Genomic DNA, 25,922 nt, shown 5'->3' with positions numbered 1-25,922 from the left:
CCTACAGCTCTCCTTAGAAATGGTACTTGTGATAGCCAGTGAATCAAGTCCTGGAGAGGAGGGAGCTCTGGCTGTACGTAGATCAATTTTACAGATGATCAGTTAAGAATCAGAGAGCGAGAGCTCTGCTTTCTGCGTGAGAAGGGAACCCAAAAGCTTCCCTCGTTGCTCAGCAACATTGGCACACTCTGCTTTCCATCCCAGGGCTGCCTCAGCTGCACCTCTCCCATAAACTCTCAAAACCAGCTGTGGTCCTTGGGGTTCTCTCACTTTCATTTCTGCCCTTCATGAGCTCTTTGGAGCAGCAGCTGCTTTTTCTCAGGAATTAATTTCAACCTCCAGTTTTACTGTAAAACAAGGAGCATCTCTCTATTCCACTAAGTCAGAGAAGTGTTACCAGAGCAAAATGCCACTCCAGTCTCCTCAAATTCTGTGTTTTAATGAGCACAGAAGATGCTTGTGAGATGTATTTACCTGCTGGGCAGGGTTGGCAGGGCTCAGTGTCCTCAGCTGAGAGGGAGGCAGGAGTGCAGGTGACACAGAGGGTGCGAGTGGGGTTTGGCTGCTGACCTGCCAAACAGTGCTGAGGGGAAAAAACACAAATTCACAGCAGAAAAACCTCTAATTTGGGCCCAAAAGCAGTGTCCCAGGGAGGTCTGAGTCAGGAAAACTCAGGAAAACCCCATTTCTGAATTCTTTTTTCTCTGCCCTGCACTGCTTCAACTTTATTCTCCAATGACAATTTCTAGATGCAAAAATGGTACCTCAGCCTCCAAGTTTGAGTGCTCAGCTGAGGGTTTTCATGGTGGCAGACTGGCAGATAAGCTGAGCTCTAACACTGCCAGAATTTAGATGAAAAGTACTTGCTCCTTTTAATAGAAGAATATTTGTGCCAGGAAAAGGTTCTTCCCCAGAGGGTGCTGGGCACTGCCCAGGCTCCCCAGGGAATGGGCACGGCCCCAAGGCTGCCAGAGCTCCAGGAGCGTTTGGACACCACTCCCAGGGATGCCCAGGGTGGGATTGTTGGGGTGTCTGTGAGGGCCAGGAGCTGGACCAATGATCCTGATGGGTCTACTCCAACTCAGGATATTCCGTGCCTCTGTGAGTCTTGGATCTACACCTTTAAAGTGCTCTGAATGCTTTTCTTTGATGAATCAAGATCCACATCCTACTATTAAACCAGGGAGTTCTGTTTCCTGACAAGACCTTCCTGCTCAAGCCCTGCTTGTCTGGAGGAGTGAAAATGTGTCCTTGGAGAAGACATTTCTCACCCTGTACCTGTGTGCTCCGTCCATCGGGGCACACGTGTCTCTCTGGGCACTCCCTGCAGTCCAGCTCTCCCTCTGGTGAGTGCTGACCAGGCCCACAGCTCCTCTGGATGCCCGTGCCTGGATCACAGGAATATCCCTCGGGACATGCTCGGCAGCCGGCCCTGCTCTCCAGGCTGAGGTAGCCACGGGGACAAACCTGCAGGGAGAGCACGGGAGCAGCACAGCCACAGAAACACAGAATTTTTACACCACTAATGCAAACCAGCAGCTCCAGAGATCCCCAGCTCCGGTGCCAGAAGGGATCTTGGACCATTTTCAGCCTCTGTGCATTCCTGAGTTCCCCACAGGAGCTGTTTCCTTCTGCACGGAGACAGAGCTCCTTGCTGGATACCTGGAGGGACAACCTGCTTCCTCTGAGCCCAAGAGTGCAGGGATTTCCTGAAAAACTTCAAAGCAGACTGGAAAAATCTGGATCAAAACACAGGGGAATAGAGGGAAAAAGAACTTCACCTGCTTGCTCTCTTCAGCTCACCTGGCAAGCTGAGAGGTTTCCCTGAGCAGTCAGTTCATTGGCAGTTCCCACAGGGCATTTCCTTGGAGCTGCTTGGCCTCCAGGGCAGCTGGATCAAAAATAATGAAGTTATACAATTAAATTCTTTATTTCCTTTTGGGTTCCATCCCCAACCAGCCAGCGTGGGCGTTGTGTAAACACAGGAACATCTCCCTTTGCACACTGCTCAATAAAAAGTTTGTGGCCACAGAACCACAGATTTTGACCCAAAAATAGTGGGTTTCCTGCTCAGCTGATTATTCAGGTATAAAAAAAATGACATTTTGTGGGGGTTTTTTGTGCCTCACCTCCAGCCCTGCATTATAACCCTCAGAATATCCTGAATGTCAAATGCCCCAAGTGTTTAACTCTCTTATTTCAGGGGACTTACTAGAACCCTGCTGGGCACTCCAGGCAGTTGCCAGCTGTGTAATAATGCCCCTGCCTGCAGTCTATGAGGCAGTGGCTCTGGCAGTCCGTGCTGCAGCCAGCTGAGAGGGAAGAGACCCCTGAAGGAAAAGAAAATCAAATAAATTTAGGTTTTTTATTTACTTATATTTAATAAATATTCAAGACTCCAAGCTAAACAGCCACTTATTATTACACCATGATGCAATATCACTATTTCCCTGTTATCACACTCATCCTGAAGTGTTGATGGCTAAAATGAAGAAAAGTTGCAAATCTGCTCCCTTAAGATTTCTAAGTAAATACTCTGAGCACAAAATCCTGGGAGAAATCCCCATTTCAGATGCTTTATCCAATGAAACCATCTACCTCTTGTAGGCAGCAGGGAGCCTTTTCCATGCCTTTCTCAGCTTTAGGAAAGGTCTTGTTTTGTTTGCCAGAAAGTTGAAAAGTTCAGTTTGCAGGAGAGTGCAAACAGCACAGATGGAGAGAGCCAAGGGATGAAGGAGGTGCTGTGTGTTGTGTAAATCCATCATTTTATAGTTTCAATTTTTACCCATCCCTCTTCAAGAGATCTCTCAACATCACATTCCATGAGGGGAGGGAGATAAATTCTTCACAAAGAGCAAGACACCTGAAAGCTGAATTTAAAGAATTGAAGAGACCCTTCACTATCTCCCTTCCTGCATTTCTTACTGTCAGATTTCGATTCTGTCATGCCTCTGTCCTAATGAATTACTTGGGGTTTTAAAAGAGGGCTTTGCTGTGGTAACCATGAGGATTTCAGAGGAAGTTCCTCACAAGGAACCAAACCTGAGTGTGCAGGGTGAGGAGGAGAATTCCAGGCTTTTCTTCCATCTGTTTCACACCCAAATAAACTCTTTGGGATTATTGTTATCACAGCACACTGACATTTTCATGGTTTTTTTTCTCTGTTTAGGGAATTAAAGCCTCTTGGTGAATGGATCCCTCACCTGCTCTGTCTTCTCTCCTGAATGAATTCCTAAAAAGATTGTGCAGCCACACTTTATGACCAAAATGAGCTGAACAACTGCCATCCCTAATGCTGTATAGCTTTGGGGAGGTAACAGCATCAGCAACAATTAAAAACAAAACCAAAACAGAAACCAAAACAAAAAACCCACAACAACAAAAACAAACCAACCAAACAAAAAACCCCAATCAAACAAACCACAAAAAAACAACCAACCAACCAAAAACCGACACAAAAAACCAACAAGACAAATCAAAAATGAAGTTTGCCTGTGCAAGAAAGTCACCCACTCACCTCTGGGGAAGGTCCTCAGGCTCCACAACAAAATCAGCCAACTCAAAGCCTGAGCCATGGGAGCTTGTGAGGAGTTCCTAAAAAAATAAAAGCTCAGAGATTATGATTAAAATGTTTCTTGAGCATCTGGCACTGCCTTTGTTGAGGCTCAGTGTAACCCAACCCTTTCCAGGTTACACTTTCCAACCCAGCCCAAAGTGAAATGGAAACCGAGCAGCAGAAAGAGGAGATGGACAAAGAGTTCATCCCAGGGGAACTCCCTGCAGCACTGCTGAGGCTAAAATGTGAGCAAACGCCTCTAAACGGGAGGTAATGAATGCCCTTCAAGCAGCCACGAGGAAAATTGAAAGTACACTTGTCACCATCTCGCTGATCTCTCTGGCTGCCCAAGATCACCCCCAGGCAAGGGCCCTGCAGGGTCGTCTTCTCCTTCAACACCCAGGTGGAACACTCCCTGTGTGCCAGCTGTTTGCTCTGCAATTTTAGGTTTTTGCTGGACGCTGAAGACCCCGATGAACTCCCACTAAAGCAGGATTCTCCTCTTTAATGTCCAGTATCCCCTCATTTTTCCCTTTCCACGGTACCTCTTTGATGATGCTGGGCACTATGGGGGGGAAAAAACCTCTTCCAACTTTCACAGAATCCCAGAACGGTTTGGGTTGGAAGGGAAATTAAAGATCAGTGCCACCCCTTGCCCTGGGCAGGGACACCTTCCACTATCCCAGGTTGCTCCAAGCCCTGTCCGACCTGGTCTTGGACACTTCCAGAGATGAAGCAGCCGCAGCTTCTCTGGGAATTCCATCCCAGCCCCTCACCACGTTCCCAGGGAGGAATTCCTTCCCAATATCCCATCTAAACCTTCTCTCTTGCAGTCTGAAGCCATTGCCCCTTGTCTGCTCACTTCTGGAAGGGAGCTGAGGACAACTTCAGTGACAGCAAAAAGCTGGGAAGGGCAGCCCTGCCACACACACAGAAGGAATTTCACTCCAGGGCTGCCCGACTTCACTTTCTGGAAAAAGACCTTTAGAATTTGGACCAAAACCCGAATCGTACGTTATCCTTGAATTGTCCAAGCCCCCTCATGCAGGTGATGGAGAACATCTCCAGGCAGGAGGGAGGAGAAGCTCTGACCATCACATCATGTCCACAGAGAGGCCTCACACCTCTCTTCCCACCCAGCAAAACACCGTCTGTTGCACTTTTTTAAAAGCCTTTAATTAAACTCCTCCAGTAGGACTCAGATGTGTCTTTTCTTCCTATTCTACAACTATTCCTGGAAATCTCTGCAATTATCTTATATTACAGGCAAGAATTGCCAATTAAAACCTAATCAACACAGCGTAAAGGCAGGCACCAGGCCAAGTGCTTCTCATTTTCTTCCCATTTTCGACCTTCTTGTCCCTTGTACTTGAGGAAGTTCAGAAAAGATGAAAGATGCAATAAGAGGCAGAAAAGATAAGAGGAAGGGTTTGATTCACTTTGGTTTCCAGTTCCCTAATTAATTAGGGGATACTCAGATTTATGCAGAGATAGCTCGCGGGTCAAATTCCCTCTCAGATTCATGCAGAGAGAATCCTCAGGTCGAATTCCCTCCCGTGGCACGTGCTGGAGCATGGGGAAGGGTCGGCTGTTTAACTGTGGTCTCATTTGAGGGATGAAATGCTGACCTTGTCCTTCCTCTGATCAGCCCCTGGAGCTCTGCGGGGCTGTGACTCGCTGGATGCCACACCCATATCTGGGATAGCACCCCTGAGAATTCCCAATTCCCAACACAAAACCTCTCAAAGCAGGTCCTGATCCGCTGCATCCACGCCCATTTTGAACCTTCCCACTTCCACTGTGTGCTGGAGACAGCAACCAGGAAAATCTGCCCTGATTGCTTCTGCTCAAGCACAGAATCCAAGCACTGTGAGGCAGCAGCGACCTCGCACTCACTCCAGGATTTTGGGATTTGCTTTCACACAGCAGCAGCATCATTCATCCCAAACATCCCCAAACCCCTCCACTTCCCACTGAACTCTCTCTTCCTGGCTATAAAGAAAACCTGCTATGATTTCATCCTCTTCTGTTGGCAAACAAATGGACAGGGATTGAATTATAAATCGATCCACGGGGATGGGAATGTGGCTGCAGCGAGGAAGATAAATAGGAATATCTTCTTCTCCACGCAGGTGTTGGAGGCTGACCAAGAATCAGCATATTCATCCCTCTGGGATACAAACAGCTCAGCTTCCAGCACTGACACACTCATCTCTCCTCTCGATATTGCTCCTGCAGCCCTGCCTGTGCTTGGGAAAGCTCTGACTTTTCCTGAACTGTTTGATCAATCCTAAAGAAACCAGTCAGCCCTGAAATATTTAGAGCCCTTCACCATTTTTCTTGATTTGACCCCCAAAAACTCATTCTGTTCAGCTCAGTGGCACCTGCCAGCTGTGGAATCAGCAGCTACAAGGACAGGAATTCCCCAGGGCAGGAAATTTGGGTGTGAACGGACTGAAAGGGACAGGAATGACCTGGAACCTCGCAGGGAGCTACAATCACTCATCCTGAAATTGGTTTCTATTTCCACACAGGCAATTTTCCTCAGCCATCAAACCTGATAAAATATCCCTTTCCTAAATGAAAAATATGCAAATGCCCCAAATTGCACATCTCATTTCACCCACAGCGAGTGTGGAGGTGAAAAGGGGAAGTGAGGAAAGGACACAGAGACAGCTCAAAGCCGAGGGAAAAGCAGGAGCTGGAAATCACATTGGGAATTATTTCATTACTTATTTGTATAGACAGAAATTTCAGTAGCACCAACAGCTCTCAGAGGTTACAAAACAAAAGGAAAAATCTTTTGATTTTGAATCCAAAACTTCCTGTACAGCACCAGGAAGGACATTTCAACTCCAAGCCACAACTTTGATAAAATGGCAGAGATGGCAGGGATGGGTGAGGGTGGAGCCTCCTCTCACATGCTTCCCTCTCCCTTTTCCTCCTTTTAAAATTATTTTTATTACACAGACAGAGTTCTGTGGATTAATACATTAAAATTCCCCTTTTAAAGCTGCAAAGTCAGGGCTGCATCCTTCCTGCAGGCACTTGTATAAATACACCCCCCCCCCCCCCCCCCATATAAAAATAACTGCACACATCCCTTCCAATGCCACTCATAAAGCACATCCATAATCCACTGGGGGGTTTTGGGCAGCTCCAGTGCTTCCCACGGGTGCATCCCAATGACCTGGAGAGAAAAAAAAAGACCAAATATCACAAAATAACACCACTTACCAATACAAAACCCTCCAGGTTTACTGGGAGGTGCTGCAGTGATACAGAGGCCACTTTCCTGTTGGGCAGTCCTAGAGCAAGATGGGAAAAGAGAACAAAAAAATAACAGATTTAATATGAAAATTTAAAAAAGGAAGATCAGGGATAATTTGGGTTGGAAAGGACCTAAAAGATCACTTGGTTTCAAGCCCTTGCCTCAGGGGTGGCATGACCAGGATGCCAACACACACCCAAGCTGTAACTGGAAGTTTTTCTCCTTCTGGAATAAAGGGCAGCCGTGTAAAATCACAGCACAGCTTTGTTATTCATGCTGAGCTCCATCCCTACTGAGCTTACACAGTTAAATACCGAATTTACAAAGGCAATAAACAGTGTAGAGGAAAAATTAAATGGTGTAACACAGAAAATCAGACAAATCAGAGCTTCAGGAAGATTTGGATGAAGTGCAGTTCTCCCAGACATCTCCAGCAGCACATGGAAAGCTGACAGATTTGGGGAGTGAAAGGCAAAAAACCAAGGGGGAATTGTAGAGAAACCAACAGCAAAACATTCCTGGGTTTCCACAGGGCTAAGATTTGACAGCACTGCTATGACCTAAATCAGCTGTATTTACATGAAACTCAGCTTTGACGGACAGCGGTGGAACACACGACAAATAACAAAAACTTGCTGTACCTACAAACCCTCGGGGCCCTGAAATGCAGAGTGGCAGAGGCAGCACAGACAGACCAAGGCACCCACTCCGAGGTGGGGCTGGGAGGAGCTGTCTGACCCCAGGTGCTCACAGCTCGAGTGACAAATGCTGCTAAAAGCACTCATTAATCCCTCCCAGCCCCACACGATTCCCTCGGTTTGCTTTACGCCTGTTGATGGATCAATTCTGCCCCACTGCAGACCAAACTTCGTTAAACACTTTGTTAAGTGCTGTTCATGGTATCCGAGCATTTATCCCACTTGTCTCTGAGCAGGGTGAGCAGTAAATTCTTCTTTTCTGAGATGGGCAGGACCAGACTGACCCTTCCCAGAACTTTTGATTTTCCTCTGCTAAAGCTGAAACACAGCCCAGGGCTGTCCTGGGATGTTCTCACAGGGCAGGCAACGCTTCCAAAATTTCATAAATCCCACTTCAACCCAGGATTATTTCTGATGGTGCCTCCTGCACCCGGAGAAGATTCAAGCAATGTTCGTTAAACTGATCACCTAATTATACTGCAATTAATGAAAACTACACTGAGACACTGCTGAAAATCTCGTATTTCTTTGTATTGACCTTCATGGGGAGGGCAGGAAAAGCTCTGTCCCTTTTGAGCTCTGTTGGCCATAACAGTTCACATCCAGCTGTGCCCAGCAGCAATTATAATTCTCAGTGTCTTCCAGCTCTTGAATCTGATTAACATCCCCTGATTTGCTGTCAAAAAGCACATCTGAAATCACCCCCAGCAGCTGATGCTGCCCTCAGCTCCCACTGCTGGAAGGCTCAGGGGGAAGCAGCTTCACAAATGTGGTTTGTGCATCACTGACAAGTAAATAAATAGGCAAAAATGGGATCACCCTGGAAAACTGCTACGTGTTATGTCTGTAAATCCATCTCTTCTGTACAGGACTAGAAACCAGGTACAGGAGAAGATAATCCAGGGAAATGTTGCTACTTCACAGGAATATCCAAGAATGGAATAGGGATGGAGCAGGAACACCAGGGTCAGCATATGTCAGCCAGGGTGTTCTTTCTCCTCCCTACATGTGAGTAGGAGAAGACTCATACCTGGACTTCACACCCTTCAGGAGGGTCTGAAGTCTGTAAATACCGATAGGAACACGCAGCTTTGATGCTGTACCTTTGATTTAACCACAGAATCATTCAGGTTAGAAAAGACCCTCCCAGAGCATCGAGTCCAACCTTTAACAACACAAAAATCCTCACAAGAACCAGAACTGGAGTCCAGGTAACCCAGCCCTTTCCATACACTGATAAATCAGCACACAGTGCAGAAAGGATCACGAGTTCAAAGGCTCCAACCAGCACCAGATCTGCTTTTGAGAGACCTTGCTCTGCATTTTATTGGCAAACCAAACTGCTGCCACAGCAGAACAGCAGAGGTAGCTGCTGACTCCAATAAAATTGCAGTTTAGCTTCAAAGTGCCCCCCGCCACTGCCATTATTTATTTGCCTCTATTCTTAATTAATAAAATCATAGGAGAGGGTGACAAAACAAAGGCATCAGCATAACCACCACAGGTTTAAATATTGCTATGAGTGTGGTGACTGCCCCTTCAAAAAAGCCTCCTCTTGCAGGGCACAGAGAGGTTTAAAGCCTCCTACATCCTCTCAAAACCAGAATCAATTCTGTCAGCCAGCAGCAGCTGAAGTAACTCTTTTTAAGCCGTGCCAAGACCTTGCAGAAGATTTTAGCAGGGAAATTGGTCTGTGGCAAAAGTCTCCAAGGCCAAGCTGGCAGCTTAAGAGCCAGAGTCTAGAAAGAGAAAAAGCCTGAAGTGAGTGCCAGCAATAGAATATGGGATGATTGAAAGGAGTTCTGGACAAGAGGAAGAAAAGGCTTTCAAAACATCAGGCTGGTAATTTATCAAAAGCTGCAAGTGTTCTATTGAGGGACCTCACATCACCCATCAGAGGCACTGATCTCTCCCTCTCTTCAGCCTGAAGTCCCGACTTCAGTGGAATACTCAGATCCAGATTAAAGCACTGAGTGGCTCCGACAGGACAGGAGAGATGAAACCAACGTGTCCATCCAGGAGGAAAAACTTCAGGCCAGCTGGATCCCATCAGGAATTCATTTGAAAGCTGAAAATATTAAATATTCACACAATGTCTAACTACAACTAAAGGGCATTTATTAAAACGGAATTCCTGTCAGGAAACACTGTCTTTAGCTTCTTTTAGCCAACATGATCCCAATTTCAGGGTTTTATGGCCCAGACTCATTTTGCAGCCCTGAACAAAGCTGCTTGGATGTTTGTTTATTTATCCCTGGAAGTTTTATAGAGCCAGCATTGTACAAGTAAAGCTTAAATGAGAGGTGCCTTGCATCCACTAGAAATAATAAGAGCAGGGGAAAAAAAGTGTTAAATCCACATTCCTGATTTATTCTCCACAGCGTGCCCAAAAATGATTATTTCTCATTTCCAAGCTTAAACACTTGAACAGCCACTTTATCTCACTTTTAGCTGCTCCAAGAGTGTCAGGAAGCTTTAGCAATTATGAAAAAAGCACTTGAAGACCTGAAGGTTGGCCCAGTCGTGCTGACTCCATTCTTCCAAGAGTCTTTCAGATCCCTTTTCCGCTGCAATATCTTCTGTCAGCTGAGTTTCTGGAGCTCACCCCTATTTCCAGGGGGAATTTTAGCACAGGCACCAGGGCTGCATCCGGGGAACTGAAGAGATGAAACTTCTTCCCTTGCTGTAGAGAAATCTCTAAAGCTATTGTTAAAATCACCTGTTCCTTGGAACAAAGGCCATTCTCCATTTAATGGGGTTTTTTCTGCTGGTGAGTCACTGTCGCTCAGCAAGCAGCATTAAAAAGTTCATTTAAACTCTGCCTGAAAGTTCATTTAAGTTTTTTCCCCTCAGAGATCCACTTTACAGGCTTAAAAAAAGGGAAGAGATTTAAACAGAGGACACATCTCTGATTGGCAGCACTTCCAATGGAGAAAGTGGCTCTGGAAAATTCTGCCAAGTGAAACATGAAAAAAAGAAAATCTCAGTTTCTAAACGCTGGTGCTTCTCACAGAACATTTCTTACTTCATTTCAACAGAAGAAAAACCAACATCAGAGGGCAGGGCACAGTGGATTCTCAGAGCTGTTATTTTTATTTACACATTCTCTCCTGTCACCCAATCTATTTCCCACAGGAAAGTCCTTGGGAGTCAGGGCACCAAATGTATTTTACACCTGGGATACTGAGGCACATTTGATGTAAATACATGAAGGAAGAACTTTTTGGGGGGTTCTATCCTGTGCTAACCAAGGTACACCCCAACCCTTCAGGCACCTGCAATGTACTGTGTAATTAGACAAGTTTCCTACTGGTTTGACTGGATTTGGCTTAAACAGAGAAAAACAACCTGGTTTGAGTGGTTTTTGAGTGGTTTCTGCTCCACTGGATGCCCAGTTAGCTTCTGGGAGTGGCAGTGCCTTAGGATGAAACATTAAAAGCTTTTCCAGACCCTCCTTTTAGTGCCTTGCCTAAGGCCAAAAAGAATTTAAAGCACAGCAGGAACCAGAGCCCCAGAATTCCCAAATTTAAGAGCCTCCTCTTCTACCTGAACTTTACATTTTCTGCAAGCACCCAGTTCAAGCTGCTGTTTCACCACAGAACCTGAGATTCGAGCACAAATTTCCCCGTTAACTCCTCCAGGAAAAGCCATTCCCATCCATTCAGTAAGTTTGGATGGACTGTTGGTTATCCCCATCCAGCAAACCTGGGAATAGCCCCAAAGTCACCACTCCCCGTGGACATTTAATCCACACAGATGATGCATTTCAGATCCTCGTCCATGTGCTCCTTCAGGTCAGTGCAAATTACAAAGAAAACCTTTCAGCCACAGGTCACAACACTCTGCAGGATAAGGGAGCTTGGTTTTAAACATCTGGACCCTGGATTCCATCCTTATCTGCAAGGGACTGGTAAATCCTCCCATTCACCCCCTCTGGATGCTCTGCCATTATCCCTCCTTTCCCACCCACTCAAGTTGCAGATGTACCCCAAAAACTACTGCAGGAAAAGCTTAATAAATTTATAATCAGTAGTAGTATATTCCAGCTGTCCCGTAGATCTTCACTTGGGTCAGGCCACCCCAAAAGAGGTCTCGTTGGCAGGCCAGATTTGTCCTCACACCTGGAGAGAACCGCCTGCCTTGCTCCTTTCTAAACCCAAGGTTTGGCTTGTGAAGCAGCCCCGGGAGGTTTTTTTAATCCCTGTTTAGCCTAGCATGAAATTGTTTTGCAGGTAGCGATGGATTCTGCGGCGGCTTCTCCCCTTGTTGGGTAATTTGCTGTGCTGGAGAGGCCCGTGCTGAACCAGGGCGTCCCCTTATCAGCAGTGTCACAACAGCTGTGTCCAACGAGCCCTTTGGCATCTCCTGTCACTGCCTCTCTCCTGCTCCCGGGCTCTGAGGCACTGCTTTCACTTCTCCTAAACAGAACAGACAGCTCCTCACACGGAGGGATGGTTGGCAGCTCCCTGATTGTTCAAGACAAAAGGTTTTGCTGCAAAAGGCTTTTTGGTTTCGTTGTTCATCATCTCGGGTTTGCCAGACAGTGCAAAGAAGGAGCTGCTTCTCGCTAGTCTGCATTCTTGCCATTTTAAACTGCGTTTTTCCTTAGAAAAACAGAACCAGGCACCTTTTAGAACAATTCATCTCCTTTACCGGGTGAACTAAATGTGGGGGGTTTTATAAAGTGAAGGATCTGTGTTTAATTTTGTACCTCTCAGTGCTGGGGCAGTCTTTAACTCCCAGCTAAGATCAGTTACTTCATTCTACTGCAGCTCCAATCTCTAAGTTTCCCCCACACTTTTCTCTTTGCCTCCACTCCTCATTTATCCTCATTTATCCTCATTTAGCTCCTTCCTCTTTACAGCACTGCCATTCCTGTCTTCCCCCTTTTCCCCTGAACCTGTCGTGCCTCTGATCCTTGCTCCTTCCAGCCACCACCTCTGTGCTCTCATTTTCCTACTGAGCTGCCACGACTGGAAAAATTTAAGGGGGTTTTGTCTGACTGGAGAAGGACTTTACAGGAATCCCATCTCCCTCCTAGGAGATCACACAGCTGACTTCCAATTTGTTGATCATAATTTCTGCTGGACAGAGGCAGCAATGAATTTATTTCCTACACTTCAGGGTCACTTGGAGCTGTTTTTACCCATGGAAATTTTCTTTAAATGTTGGCAACTCTATTCTGGGCCAGGAATCCAATTTTACTCATTCTTCATCATGAGTAAGAATAGCAGAATTGAGCACTTAAAGTCCTCTACATTAAGATATTTTTCATCAAAATAACCCCAAAATTTACAGATGTGAATTTTCCCTCACTACATATCCCTTGACCTTAACTTCTCTGGAAATCTGAGCCCTGGAAGACTTACAAGTGTTACAAATCTGCAGACAGCCAAGCTCTTAGAGGAAGAAATGTCAGTCTCTAATAGCTGAGCCCACTTCAAATCATCCAGCTTGCCTGGAAAGACTGTTCGACCAATTTCCAAGAATACCAATCACATGTTAGATTCTCTTACTGGAAATTCAAGGAGGAAAAAAGTTTGCTTGGTGAAATGTCACCCAGTGAGAAGCATTTGGTAGGGAGAAAAAGCACTGGAACTTGTTTTCTCTTGATGTTTAGCCATTTTGTTTACATCTGGAAAAATGAATGTCAGTTCCACTTCAAAATCAAAGCGTTTTGTATTTATGGTTCTTGTACTCTGTTTTCCTTTAAAGCCACAAGGATATTCACAAAGAATTTTCTGTGAAAACAACGGTTTTCACTTCCATTGTTCTCCCTTCCCCATTGCAGCAGAAAAGAGAGACAATTTCAAAGCCAGCTCTAAACAGAATCCATATTCAGAGCATTTATTGCTTTAATTATTGTTTGCATATGAAATTTGGGACAGCAGCCCTCTTAGGGGACAGCTGCACTCACCAGCTGAGCAGCTGCCTGGGGGAGAAGGCCCAGGGGTTCTCTCCTCAGCTCATTCCACAGAAACTCCCACCCAACACTCCTGAAATCAGGTCTGGGACTGATCCTGCTTCTCCCTGGGATGCAGTGGATGTGTCCATCCTGCACAATCAGGGATCCAAACTCAAATTTAACGGGAAGGATGAGATTGTGCAGATAAAATCCAAGGCTCAGCTGGGCTGGATCACACAGAGGAGCTTCTTTAGCAGCAGCTGGAGATTTTTGCAGCATGTTTTTTGTGGTTCTGCAGGGCCAGCAAAGATTTGCCTCCTCACCCCTTGGCTTGAGGTTCCATCCTCATTTAAGAGAGCAAAGCTTGCCCACACTCAGTGAAGCGGGTCAGGCACCACCTGTCTCCGAGTCTTCCCTTTGCTCAAACCCTCTGTCGCGGGTTCGGTTTAAACCGGGCGGAAACACCAATTTAGTGTAGTGGTTTGGTCCAAAATACTCATTACTGTTTATCTGCTGTGAGATAAGAATTAGGAGAAATGCAAAACAGGCACCAAACTTGAAAGAATATAAAGAAGTTTATTAACAGACCTAAAAGAAGAAAAAAAAATTATATCACCTTCAGAACTCTCCTCCTCCCCCCACCTTCCTCCCTTCTCCCACTGACAATGTAAAAAGACAACCCTTAAGATGTTCAGTCTGTTTACCACTTCCATAATAACCTTGTTCAGTCCCTAGAGATGAACCAGATGAGGACTTTTGCTCCAAATGGGAAAGGAGAAAACCTCAGTTCCTAGAGATGCTCCCAGAGATAGTCCTAACGATGAAGATGATGAAGACCCTTTGCTCCCAGGGAAGGAGAAGGGCCTCTGTTTTTGTTTCTGAACGGCTCAACCTTAAAATTGTACCCCAAAAAACTTCAAGAGTGGGTTGCGGGAACCAAAGTTGCGGGAAAAGCTGCAAGTCGGGGGAAAGGACTCACACGCAGGCAGAGAGACTCCTCTTCCTAAATGGACTGAACAATATTTGGAAGTGGGCGGCTGTCTCGTTGTGATAATGTTTTCATAGCACGAGCAAGAAGAGACTTCTCTTTCTAAATGGACTGAACAAGGTTATTATGGAAGTGGTAAACAGACTGAACATCTTAAGGGTTGTCTTTTTACATTGTCAGTGGGAGAAGGGAGGAAGGTGGGGGGAGGAGGAGAGTTCTGAAGGTGGTATAATTTTTTTTTCTTCTTTTAGGTCTGTTAATAAACTTCTTTATATTCTTTCAAGTTTGGTGCCTGTTTTGCATTTCTCCTAATTCTTATCTCACAGCAGATAAACAGTAATGAGTATTTTGGACCAAACCACTACACCCTCACAAATAATTCAGCAGAGATTTCACACCACAAGACCAGAGCCAAAGCGCTTTGCACCACCAGCAGCTGCTGTGGCTTTTGTTGTGGAAACCAGTTTGGCTTGGAACCCAACTTTCCCCCGTGTGACCCTTGGATGACAGCTGGCACTTCCCAGACCCAGCAGCCCCCGAGGGGCACTGCCAGCTGTACCACCCCTGTGACAAGGCAAACACACAGGGCTGCCACCAGCAGCATCAGGTCACTGCATCAGCAGTTGACACTTGGAAGAAAAGATGCCAAAAAAGTGAAAGCAGCTTAAAATAAAGAGAAAAATCAGGTGATTTTTGCAGGTGATTCGCAGGCACAGGTTATTTTCCCAAAAGCTGCATTAGCTACATCATTATCAATGCCTCAGACACCTGTAAAAGCTGAAGTGGGTGAAATGTTGGAGGAGTGATGCTTGAACAAGTGGGAAGTGTTTTCCCAGTGCTAGTTTGCAGAGCTGTCCTGCTGCTTGGCTGAGCTGCCATGGCAATCCCAGTGCTGGTTTTCATATTCTGCCTCCCTTTTGACATTGCAATCGTGGCAAGGTCAGGGATGGAGACCCTTCAGGAAATTGAACTGCAGCTAATTGTCAGCTCAGAGAGACAAAGGCAGAAAAACACCGGTTTGAGAGCTGGATCTGGGAAATCTTGGCAGGGAAAGGACCCTGAGAGAACGAGTTGTATTCATGAGGAGTACAAGAGAATCATTTTCAAAGCAGGGGGTTTCATTTTCTTCTTCATTCTGGGCTTTCATTTCCTCCTTCAATCTCTACTTTTGAGCACCAAGATGTGCCACCGGCTCCAAAGCCATTTCAGCACCAAATAACCTCAGAACAGGAAAATTACAGCTCCAGCTCCCACCAAACTGGGAGCAATACAAGCTCAGACGAAAGGTGCTTTATTTTTGGGATGGCACAGCAGGTGTGGAAACCCATCTGGCTTTAAGACAATCAGAACCATTATTAATCACCGAAAGAACACAGTGGTTGGGGAAAGAACAGCAGCAAGGGGCCTAAAGGGAATTCAAGTCTCCTTTTGGGGAGTGCTCTGCATTTTAGCTGATACAGAATAAAACACACGAGGTCATTGTACAGCAGTGAAACTTAGGGAAATTGAACCTTGCAGTCCTTCTCTAGGGGAGAATTAAAGGTATTGATGAATCCTCACCCTCCCTGGGTATGAAGGCACAAGAAAAATCCCAGCAGATCAACTCAAAGTGCTCCACTGTGTTGGACTTCAACAATTCAACACTTGCACAGTTCCACTTCAGCGCTGAGCTCACTCCAAGGATAATCCTGGAGGCTGAGGGAAAAAGAATGAGAATATCCCTAAAATTAGATTCCCTCCTGCAGATCCAGGGCAGAGGAACTTGTCCCTGGGCTCAATAATCTGATTCACAGGACAGGAAGAGGGGACAACATCAGGCCAAGCTGGCTGGGGAGGGGGAACACTTCTTCAGAATTATTCAATCAAAATTTCCTTCTCAGTCCCTGAAACTTCTCCATGTGGCAGCCAGGAGCCCAAACCCTCCCGATGGGATTTCAGCACCATTATTTCAGAATAAATCCTTGCTTAGGATGGCTCTAGACCAGACTCCAGACAAGAATTTCCAGACCCCTCAGAAGCCAAGGGAAACAGTAAATACCTGTCCTGAAGAAGGCTCTTGCTTCTCACTACTGCTGGGAAAACCCCAGCAAAGTCATCTTGTGATGAATGAATGGTTTTGTACAGCAACACAGAAAACAGAAGTGAGAAAATACAGGCACCCAGAGCAAGGTTTGAATTTAAACAGCTTCCAAACCCAGCTACAAACGAACCAGTAACCAACCAAGAGAGACTAAAGGAGGCAGAACACAACACAATCCCCCAGACAAACCATTGCAATAATCAATCCCCTCAGCAGCAAAGGCCTGAGCTAAGCACTCTGCTTTGCTAGCATTTATTCCTCAGATATTGTGTCAGCAAAGGAAAAGCAAGCTGGGGTCTGTTACTTATCTACAAATACTTGCTCTGTGCAAATGCACATTTGTAAGTTGTTGGGGCTTTTTTCCAAATAAACACCGTGGTAGAGGCAGCTGCAGAACAACAACAACAAAAGAACAGTGAAATAATCGATCTCACAGAAGAAATGGTTTCCCAGATGGAAGAGAAACAAAACCTGTATTACATCTCCTGCCCCTGATGCCTTTCTGTGGTCTTAAAATCAAGAGTCAAACATGGTTAGAAGGGAAAAAGGGATTTTACCTTGGGATTTATTTTAAGGATCCTTAGGTGCACATGTCCAGGTCAAATGCACTGAAATGCACCCCACAAAATGCACCCCCAAAAGATCTGATATATCATTATGGATGTTACTAATTAGCACATCTATCAAAAATTCCCCAATGAGAGGCTCGAGTGAGCCCCCCTCCCCAAGGAACCTTCCCTGGATGGTTCTATCTTGGTTTACAGAATGTGTTCTGGAGAGGACCTTGGGCTCTGGGGCACACTGATCCCCAGCTATGAAGCTTCTAAAATGTTGAGTCTCTCAGCTTAACAAACAAGTCCAAGAATGTAGGCAAAAAGCACTGGGAATACAGAAGTTGTAAAAAAAAGGTGTAACGGGTATAAAAGAAAAGGCAAAAAATCTTCATGGCATCACCCCTGCCAAGCCTTTCCAAGCATTGACAAATGAAGAGTTGTTTTGGAATTAGGAATTCCTGCTTAACTGCCACCCGTTAGAACAACTTCCCACTCTCACTCCTGAGCTCTTGACCACAAGCAGATTTTCTCAGTATTTTCTGCCAGCAGTGTGTACTGCCTCAGCTGCCTGATTTTCCAAGGGAGTGTGAAGTATTCCTGAAAATTCCACATTCTTGGATGTGAACACAGGAGCTCGGCGCTATTTAGGGGAGCCATGGATTTATTTACACAGGGACAAAGCACACACACACACACCCCCCACTCACCAGGGCTTACACGGTGCCTGGAAAATCTCTAAAATCGTGCTTCTTACACGAGCTTTGCATTCTCTTTTCCACAGCACAGAATTCTGACTGCAACCAAAGTTAAAAACCACCAGGCAGCTTCTCTCTCCTTCCTCCTTGTCCAGCATTCCCTCTGAAATATTAATCCAACTGAAAGAAATAAAAAATCAGAGTAAATCAGCACCTAAAGCAAGTGAATCAGACGAGCATCAATCAGCGCGTTTTCAGCACAGGTTTCTGTGTTTGCTGCAAGGGCAGCAGGGACCGAGCCTTGCCAGGGAAATGGCTCATCCAAAGATGTCACCTCAGCTGGGGACGAAGGACAAGCAGCCCTTCTTCCCTCTGTGCTGCAGGTGAACGCTACAGCCACCTGCAAGGTCAATAAAGCAGCAGAAAGACTCATCAGGGGAACTTTCATCACTGGCAAGTACTTGGTTGTTCTGTGCCTGCTGAGCTGCTTCCCACAGCGATGGACTCTTTTTGATGGCTTTTTTTTTTGGTAAGAGTCAACAATTCAGAGTTTCTGAGGCATTAAACCCACATTTTTACCCTGGTGTGGGGTTTCTATCTGCCACATTTTTATTTTATGTGTGTTTCCCCCCCCCCCCCCCCCACTCAAAAATCAAGCAAAAACTACCTGGGACTGTATTACTGTATCCTGCAGCCGTAGGGAGGAGAGGAGAGAGATCCAGCAGGCAGGAACTGTGCAGCAAGATTGATTTATTTAATTATATTACCAACTCTTTTATAGATTTTTTTCTTCATAGTCTAATTGGACAAAGGCCACCCCTTGGGGTGACTGGCTAAAATCCTAAAACATCTACTGTCAAAATATTTTCCTACTGTACCAGAAACAAAGCTTGGCAAGGTCACAGGTGTTCATAGCTTATAGAACTCTGCTGATACCTTCCGTGAGGGAGAAAAATATCTCACGGGCTTAGAAAGAAGCAGGAAAATTTCTTGCTAACAGCATTTTTGTATCCACAGGACTGAGCTTTTTTTCCCCTCCTCTTTTTTTAAAGGATTATGAAGCAATTCCGGCTACCACTGAGCATTTCAATGCAGTGTGAAATCGTGGCACCTCTCCCTGCTTCTGCAGCCCATCTTTCCCCCTCATCCTTTTCAGGAGCAATGACAAAGCCCTGCTAATGGCTCTGCTTTCGTTGCAACCTTCAATTTAACAACCACCACCAAAAAACGTTCGCAAGAAGAGCTTAATGCTTTAATTGGTGCTCATTTTAAAGAGTTCATTAGACAGGCAGCACTTTGGGTCTGATTTTCCAGCCTATCCGACCTGCCACGGGCTGGGATCAAGCAGGGATATTAATTAACAAGCCCTGGGTCATCTCTGTCTCTGCAGACACATGAAGGTGCTGCTGCTGGGTCACAGGGGAGCAGAGGCAGCGTGTGGAGCACTTAAAATGGTTTTGTCCCCTTCTTTCACCCCTGCCAAGGATGGATTACACAGGCCAACACCTGCAGCAAAGGGACTGGGAGAACAGCTTGGGGAAAAGGCTCTGAGAACAGAAGGATTTTTGCTTTCTGTTGCACAGGGGCATTCCAGTGCCATGGAGACTGCAGCAGGAAGGGAGCACTCGAGAGTTATCTGCTTTATGTTGCATCTCTCCACTGCAGAGCTCGAGTCAGGAGCAGTTCTACACAAATCTGTGAGTGTCCCCAGGGGAAAAATGGGGTGGAGCAGAGTCTGGAGTCGAGCACACGATCACCCTCAGTGGGGAGTGAATTAGTGCTCAGGTTTTTGGAGATCTGAGCCTCACCCCCAGGTCCAACATCCGCTCACGGCAAGAATTCAGGATGAAGTCAGGCTGACATCTCTGCCTCAGCCTCACACCAGTGGATTTTGGTCCCTTCTGGAGGTGTGCCACAGTCTGAACTCCAACCTCTGACCTTCTATGATGCCACTTTTTTCAGAGCAGCTTTACCTGAAATGTGAGTCCCTGGCAGAAACCCCCCAGCAGGCTACAAATCCAGAAAAATTAAAGGAAATGCAACTATTTTGAAGCCTCGAGTCTCCCATCTCTCAGTCATATTTCCCTGAGGTGTTTTTGTGCTTCTTTGGATGATGTTTCAATTTTTAGTAGGAAAAAGCCAAAAGCTTTGTATTAAAAGACTTTGTATTAAAAACTACCTTCAGACCCAGCACAAACCAGAGGCCAGATCTCAAACGAGCTGGGCTCTGAAGGGATCAGCAGACATTCAACATCTCCACTAAGTTCAAGAGTAAAAAAGGCTATTAGGCAAATAAAGCATGCAGGAAACAGCACTTTTGGAGCTGAGACAGAAAGGTTCAGCCTTGCCATAACCACTCAGTGTCAAAGGAGTCACGGGAGAAGCCAATTATCCCCAAAATGGTAGCAGGGGATCTCATCACTTAGAAAAACATGTAAGGAAATAATTTCCTCCGATGTAAACAGATTTTCTTGGGGAAAACCAAAGGAACTGTTAAGAGTTGCAGCTGTACAGTTCTGACTGTGCAGCAGAGAAGTATCAGGTGCTCAGGCACAATCTTGAAATTGTTAATTACCCAGTTCTTTGAGCTGTAGAAAATTATCCCTGTTGAAAAAAAAAAAAAAACAACCAAACCAAAAACCATTCAACTACTTTTCCTGCCACTGGGCAAAAATTAGGGCATGTGAAGAGAGAGCACCTGAGCTTCCAACGTTCAGTTCACAAAGCCATAGTAAAATTAACATTTTACCTCTTATATTTCAACTCCAGAAGCTTTTGTTCTGAAGGAATATCCACTCCTCCACCCCCTCAGGAAGGCTCCAGGTCCATGGCCTTAAAGGAAAATTAAGAGGTGCCTTCTCCAAGGTGTTGGCAGCACTATCAGAGCTCAACTCCTGCTGCATCACCTTCTCATTGTGTTTAATGGCCGGAATTGAGACCAAAATGAAGATTCCACAGGGCCATCTTTGCAGCTACGTTTTATAGCTCATTCTGAAGCCATGGGGGAAAGCTTGGGGATTTTTTTAAGGGCATTCCAACTTCTTTCCATTGGCACTGCCTGGTGTTTGCTTTCAGGAGGAGTCATTGTCCAGCAAGGTGCTCAGTTAGAAACTTCACCCTTTTTAACCTGAACTTTGAATGCCACCCCAAAGCTGTCTGGCTTCCCTGAGCAGATGAAGAAATAAGCACAATATCCTCTCTGAGCTATTAACAGCAAAGCAGAACCAAACCAGGGTTGTGACACAGCTTTTAAATGCGAAGGAAGAGGCGAGATTTAGCCAATAACCTGCTGAGTTATTTCCCTTCTTTCTCGTTACAGTGGGAGAAAATGAGGGACTGTGTCCAAGGGAAGTGTGACAGCAGTGGGAAAGGACAGAAGGGGGGGAGCAGGTTCACATCTGAGTGATGCTGAGCAGAGGGTCCCTCCTGGATTCTCTCCCATCTCCATCCCCACCCTCCCTGGTGTCACTTCCCTCAATACCTCAACACCCTCATTTTTCAAGCTCATAATGGAAAGTGCGACAGCAGAAATTTCATCACACTTACGATGACATATCCCCCCATTAATTTCCTGTCTAATCAATTATAATACTTCTCAGAAAAGCAATTCTTTTTCCCAGGGAAATGCATAAAGCCAGAAAGATGTCCCTAAACAGTTTGAGCCATACATTTGGCAAGTTCAGTTCTTCAGTAACTGCTTGGGAAGAATGAAAGCGATGCTTCAATCTTAACTGGAAAAGGAGAACAAAATGCATATTGTGTGGAGATTTAATAGCAGTTGTGAGGCACCACAGACATCAGGCATTTGCAGGGTGATGTTCAAGCAGAAAACAGCTCCTTATTTCAGGGCAAATACACGTTCAGACCAGTCCTGAAAATCTCCACTCTGATTTTAAGCACAAAAGATCCCTCCTGTTGAATTTTCAGAGCTAAGACTAAACCCTCACCTAACTACACCACTCATGACTTAAGGTAGTGCCAATTTCAGGCTTTTACCAGCTGGAAATAATTCTGAGCACGGGAGTGGTGTTATTGGACACCCCACAGAGTGCATCTGCAGAACGTTGTTTGGAAATGATAAATTGGGACGTGCTGCCTCATGAATAATGCGGCTTCATCACAAAACGATGGCTCAGAAATAAATCCAAGTCCTTGGGCATTTCAGCAAACATTTTTGTGCCTTAAAGAGGGAGAAAGGGAAGAGATATATGAAGAAGAGGTGCAGAAACAGTTCCTAAGCTGCCACTGGTGGCTTTTCAGCCAACTCCTCAGTCGGGCTGATGAAGGTCCCGAACAACTTCACTGCAGTAACAACTGCCAGCAATTTTATGGCTCATTTTGGAGCCATTCAGCTAAACTCTCAATCTTGGGAGTTTTAGCAGCTATTAAACTGTGTTCTCACATATTTCCAGGGTACCCAATGACATCAGGCAAGACAACAGCTGCATATATGAAGGTTATAGGACATAGCTTGTGTTTAAGGCATCCTATATCTGAATGCTACCAGAGGAGAGGAAGCTGTGAATGTTACACAGAACAGCTCTGAGCTGCTTTACCAGGATCAGTCAAAACATATTCCAGACTTTTATTTAGTGTGATTTCGAAGCAGAAATCCTCTGTAAAATGTACACTTCACATGACCTCAAACAGGGAGATGCTTTGGTAAATGTTTTGGAAGCTTTGGTAAATGTTTTCTTATTCAGAGAATTTTGTCCAAGTGCTTTAGGTACCTGCAACACTTCTGAAATTTCAGCACAAAGAACATTCAGAGCACGTCCTGAAGCCATTTGCAGAAGCCAGCCAGAAGGTGAATTACCTGCTTTCTTCTGAGCTAAAATTCCTCAAGAAAACCCCGGGGCTGTAGGAGGTAAAACACAATGGCTGTGCAATTAGAGAGGTTTCTAATCAAAAGTTCCTTGCTGTGGTTATTCCAGGCTTTGATCATTCCCTTTTCTGCATTCACAGGAAACAGGATCCATTTAAAGTATCACACCCATCATGTTCATTACCAACCGCCAGGAAAAGCTGCAATCCTCTGAGGGATGCCTGCAAAGCTTCCTCCCGTTTCCCTCTTCGTTTCATTTTTATTTATGATACTTAATATTCAGCCCAGATGATAATTTCAGGAACTTTCCCCCAATTAATAACATGGAGATTTATGCAGTTCTCTAGTTTGCATACTTAATTTCCCCCCAGTTTGTCTGCTTTACTATAATTCCTCTGATGTTTACTTTGTCTTGATAATGTTGCAAGGTTAAAAAGGAACTATCACTTGAACATTCATTATTAATTCCTCCTAAGTATCTCCAATTAATTTCCTGAATAGATTGGTACTTTATGACATTTGTTATTGATTGTTTGGAAGCAAACTTCCAATTACCAACGGAGTTTTACCAGCATTCAAAACTTGGAATATTCTTCTGCTAAGCACAGCAGGCTTAAAGAGGCAACACCTCCTTTAGAGTCACAGCTGTAGCACAAATGATGAAACAGCCCCAAAATCCTCTGTTTTTTCAGCTGTATTTCAATTGACAGGCACAAATATAAACAAAGATAAATTCTTTTTGGCAAAGACAAACAAATTCTACAGTTGTAGCTTCATCAGCATTGTGGGATCCAAATTACAGCAACTCTGTGGCACAAACTCACCACAACAAAAAAAATATCAGGTAAACAAGAGACAGACACAAAACCTAGAGAACCAAAGTGATTTCTCATCCAACAGCCAAAGTCAAGGGAGAAAGAGACCAAAAATACTGCCCAAGAATTGAAGATTCTTAATTTCAGCACCAGTTTCTTCCTTCTCTTCCTCACAAGAGCAATTCCTGAATGCTGGCAGACAAACCGAAGGCCACTGTAGATTATCTGTGTTTTTTTCATCTCCCCCTCTATTTGAATGCTTTGTAAGGAATTTAGCTCAGAGCTCCAAAAGCAGCAAAAATCGAAATCAAGGATAGAAACATGCCCAGCTCCCTCTGCTCTGTTCCCATCCAAGGCAAGAACAGCTCAGAGCAGGCGTTTTTTAAAGTCCCACAGGAGAATCATCCCGAAGTAACTTCCATCTCCCCATGGCCATTAAATCCTGCCCTTCAAATGAGGTTTAAGCATCTCTGTCCGCTCCATTTTTCTCATGGACACTGTGGATATGGGAAATAAGGATCTCAAAGCCCTTCAGAGCTCTTAATCAAGGCAACCCAAAACCTCTTTGTAGAAATACCATTATTGGGCTTGTGTCTCTCTCCTCTGCTTCATCAATACATCCTCGTTAGAAAACAAGGAGTACAGTGAAATAAAGTTGTTGTTCTCATCCAGCTGCCTGTGTCAGTCAAGAGCTAAAAGCTTCAAGGTTCTCCTCAGCCCCCTTTGCTTTCCTGCCCCTGCTGCTGCACAAAGCACATCAGGCAACATTTGGCTTCTGCAATCATCATTTTACCCAGGGAGCTCCGTGATTGGCACCGCCAGGAAAGAAAGGAAATGCAAATGGGAAAGGAGATGCAAGTGTGGGAACCTGCTCAATCTAACTGAAAAATAACTCATTTAGCAAAAATCGTTGGGAGAAATAAACGCTGTCAGAGCCAGGAGTCAAACAGTAAATAAGCCTTAGCCAATTTCAACGTGGAGCTGCTTAGAACCATTCCTCACTGTAATGTGCAGTTTAAGCACTTAGGAAAATTGCCAGGAGGTGTCAAAACAGCCAAAAGAAGTCTGAAAATAAAATTGCACATAAATAAATCCCCCTCAGCCCTGCCAGACATCTCGGGTTCACGAACTTCCACAAAGCTCTGCTATATTGAGGGGAGAGCTGTTTTCCAGCCATATGTGGTCAGAGGATGATCATTTCTCCTTTTCCATGCATAAACTGCCTTCTTCTGTACCCCTTAACCCAAAATTCCAGCCTCACTTTTGTGATATTTGGCATCTTGGTACCTTTGCACTTAATTATCCTTCAAAACATCAGAAAGGATAAAGACAGGCGTGTTTTCCGGTTTATTACTGTTATTTGTCTAGATAGAAACACACATAGCCTCAAATATTCTTATTTCTCATCACTTCATCGGAAAAGCTGGGGCTAAACACTGCAGAGATAATCAAAACTCCACAGGGAAAGTCCCAGCCAGAGAACTGAACTTCAGAGTTACTAAATCAGAAGAAGTCTGTTGGTTTCCCGCTCCTCCTTCCCAATTATTCCCTTCTTTCCCCCTCCTTACTCCCCGGAGCAGGTGCACACACCCACCCTGCTCATTTCCCTTCAATAGCCAGCACTAATTAGTATTTCAAAACCAACCTTCCCTCCAAACCCCTGTTTCCATTGCAGGTGGAGTTTAAAGGCGGCAGTACCAACACTGCACATCAGAGCTGCCTTTTTCATGCCCCAGCACTGCCCGAGATCTCCTGAGCTCAGCCTTACCCTGGATCAGTGCCTTCAGTGGGGGACTTGGAAAGCTCCCGTTGCTGCAGAAAGATCTACTGGCCAGAGAGGACAATAATCTGCATTTCAGCAGAGCCTCAGGAGAGGCAGCCCCGTCACCTGCCCTGCTTTCTGCTCTGGAGGTGGCAGCTCTTGCACTCAGCACAAACACTTTTTCTCCTGGCTGTAACCCGACACTGACACAAAACCCACTTTCACAACTGTCACCACACCAGATCTGGCCATAAATATACACCAGACATAGCTAAAAATTCATGTTCCCTGCAAGTCTGAGTGCACCTGCTGTGGAGGTGTGCACGGGACACACTTTGTCCCCAGACATCCTCCAGCACAACACAGCAGCAGCCACCTGAGAGGCCAAAGAGCATGGAAACACCTTCCTCAGCTCAGCCACCACCTTCTCAGCAGCCATTTCATGTCTATCGTGCCATTTTTACCTCTGGATTGGGAAATCCTACTCTGGAATCTTGCTTTGCAAGGGAACTTAGGCAATGCCTTCAAATGTTTTTTAGGTTTCCACATGAAACAAGACTGTAAATGCCGGCTACAAGAGAACAAGTGCAAAGCTCTTGTCAGAAAACTTCTGGGGGCTCAACAGCTGTGGTTGGAAAATCCCCCCAAGGGTATGAGAAGAGCTGCTTTTATCTATTCCTCCTGTGCCACCGCTCTCTCCTTATCCCACATTGTGCCAATGGCATCCAAAGCAGGGGAGTGGGATTAAATATTTAATAGTAAATCACACTCTG

At 45.3% G+C, this 25,922-nt stretch overlaps 1 protein-coding gene across 19 annotated transcripts in view; it reads right to left on the bottom strand.

The window, feature by feature from the left end:
- Window positions 1-25,289, bottom strand: part of LOC125338327 (SCO-spondin-like) — a 70,489-nt gene extending 45,200 nt beyond the window's left edge. For 16 of the 19 annotated variants that reach the window (XR_007208244.1, XR_007208243.1, XM_048328947.1 and 13 more), the window contains exons 1-7: window positions 25,156-25,289; window positions 6,794-6,864; window positions 3,518-3,594; window positions 2,213-2,330; window positions 1,804-1,891; window positions 1,279-1,467; window positions 475-583 (exon numbers count right to left, since the gene is read on the bottom strand). Coding sequence is in view for 16 of the 19 variants with exons in the window: in XM_048328947.1 (XP_048184904.1) it covers window positions 475-583; window positions 1,279-1,467; window positions 1,804-1,891; window positions 2,213-2,330; window positions 3,518-3,575 (562 nt within the window). In the remaining 3 variants the exon portion in view is untranslated. Of the gene's footprint in view, window positions 1-474; window positions 584-1,278; window positions 1,730-1,803; window positions 1,892-2,212; window positions 2,331-3,517; window positions 3,595-6,793; window positions 6,865-20,496; window positions 20,942-25,155 lie in introns of those variants that run through there. The other 3 variants (XM_048328948.1, XM_048328951.1, XM_048328958.1) reach the window with 3 other exon arrangements.
- Between the last annotated feature and the right edge of the window lie 633 nt (window positions 25,290-25,922).

This window comes from Corvus hawaiiensis, chromosome 25 (assembly GCF_020740725.1).
Source record: "Corvus hawaiiensis isolate bCorHaw1 chromosome 25, bCorHaw1.pri.cur, whole genome shotgun sequence".
Lineage (NCBI taxonomy): Eukaryota > Metazoa > Chordata > Aves > Passeriformes > Corvidae > Corvus > Corvus hawaiiensis.
This window is presented reverse-complemented; position numbering and strand designations above follow the sequence as displayed.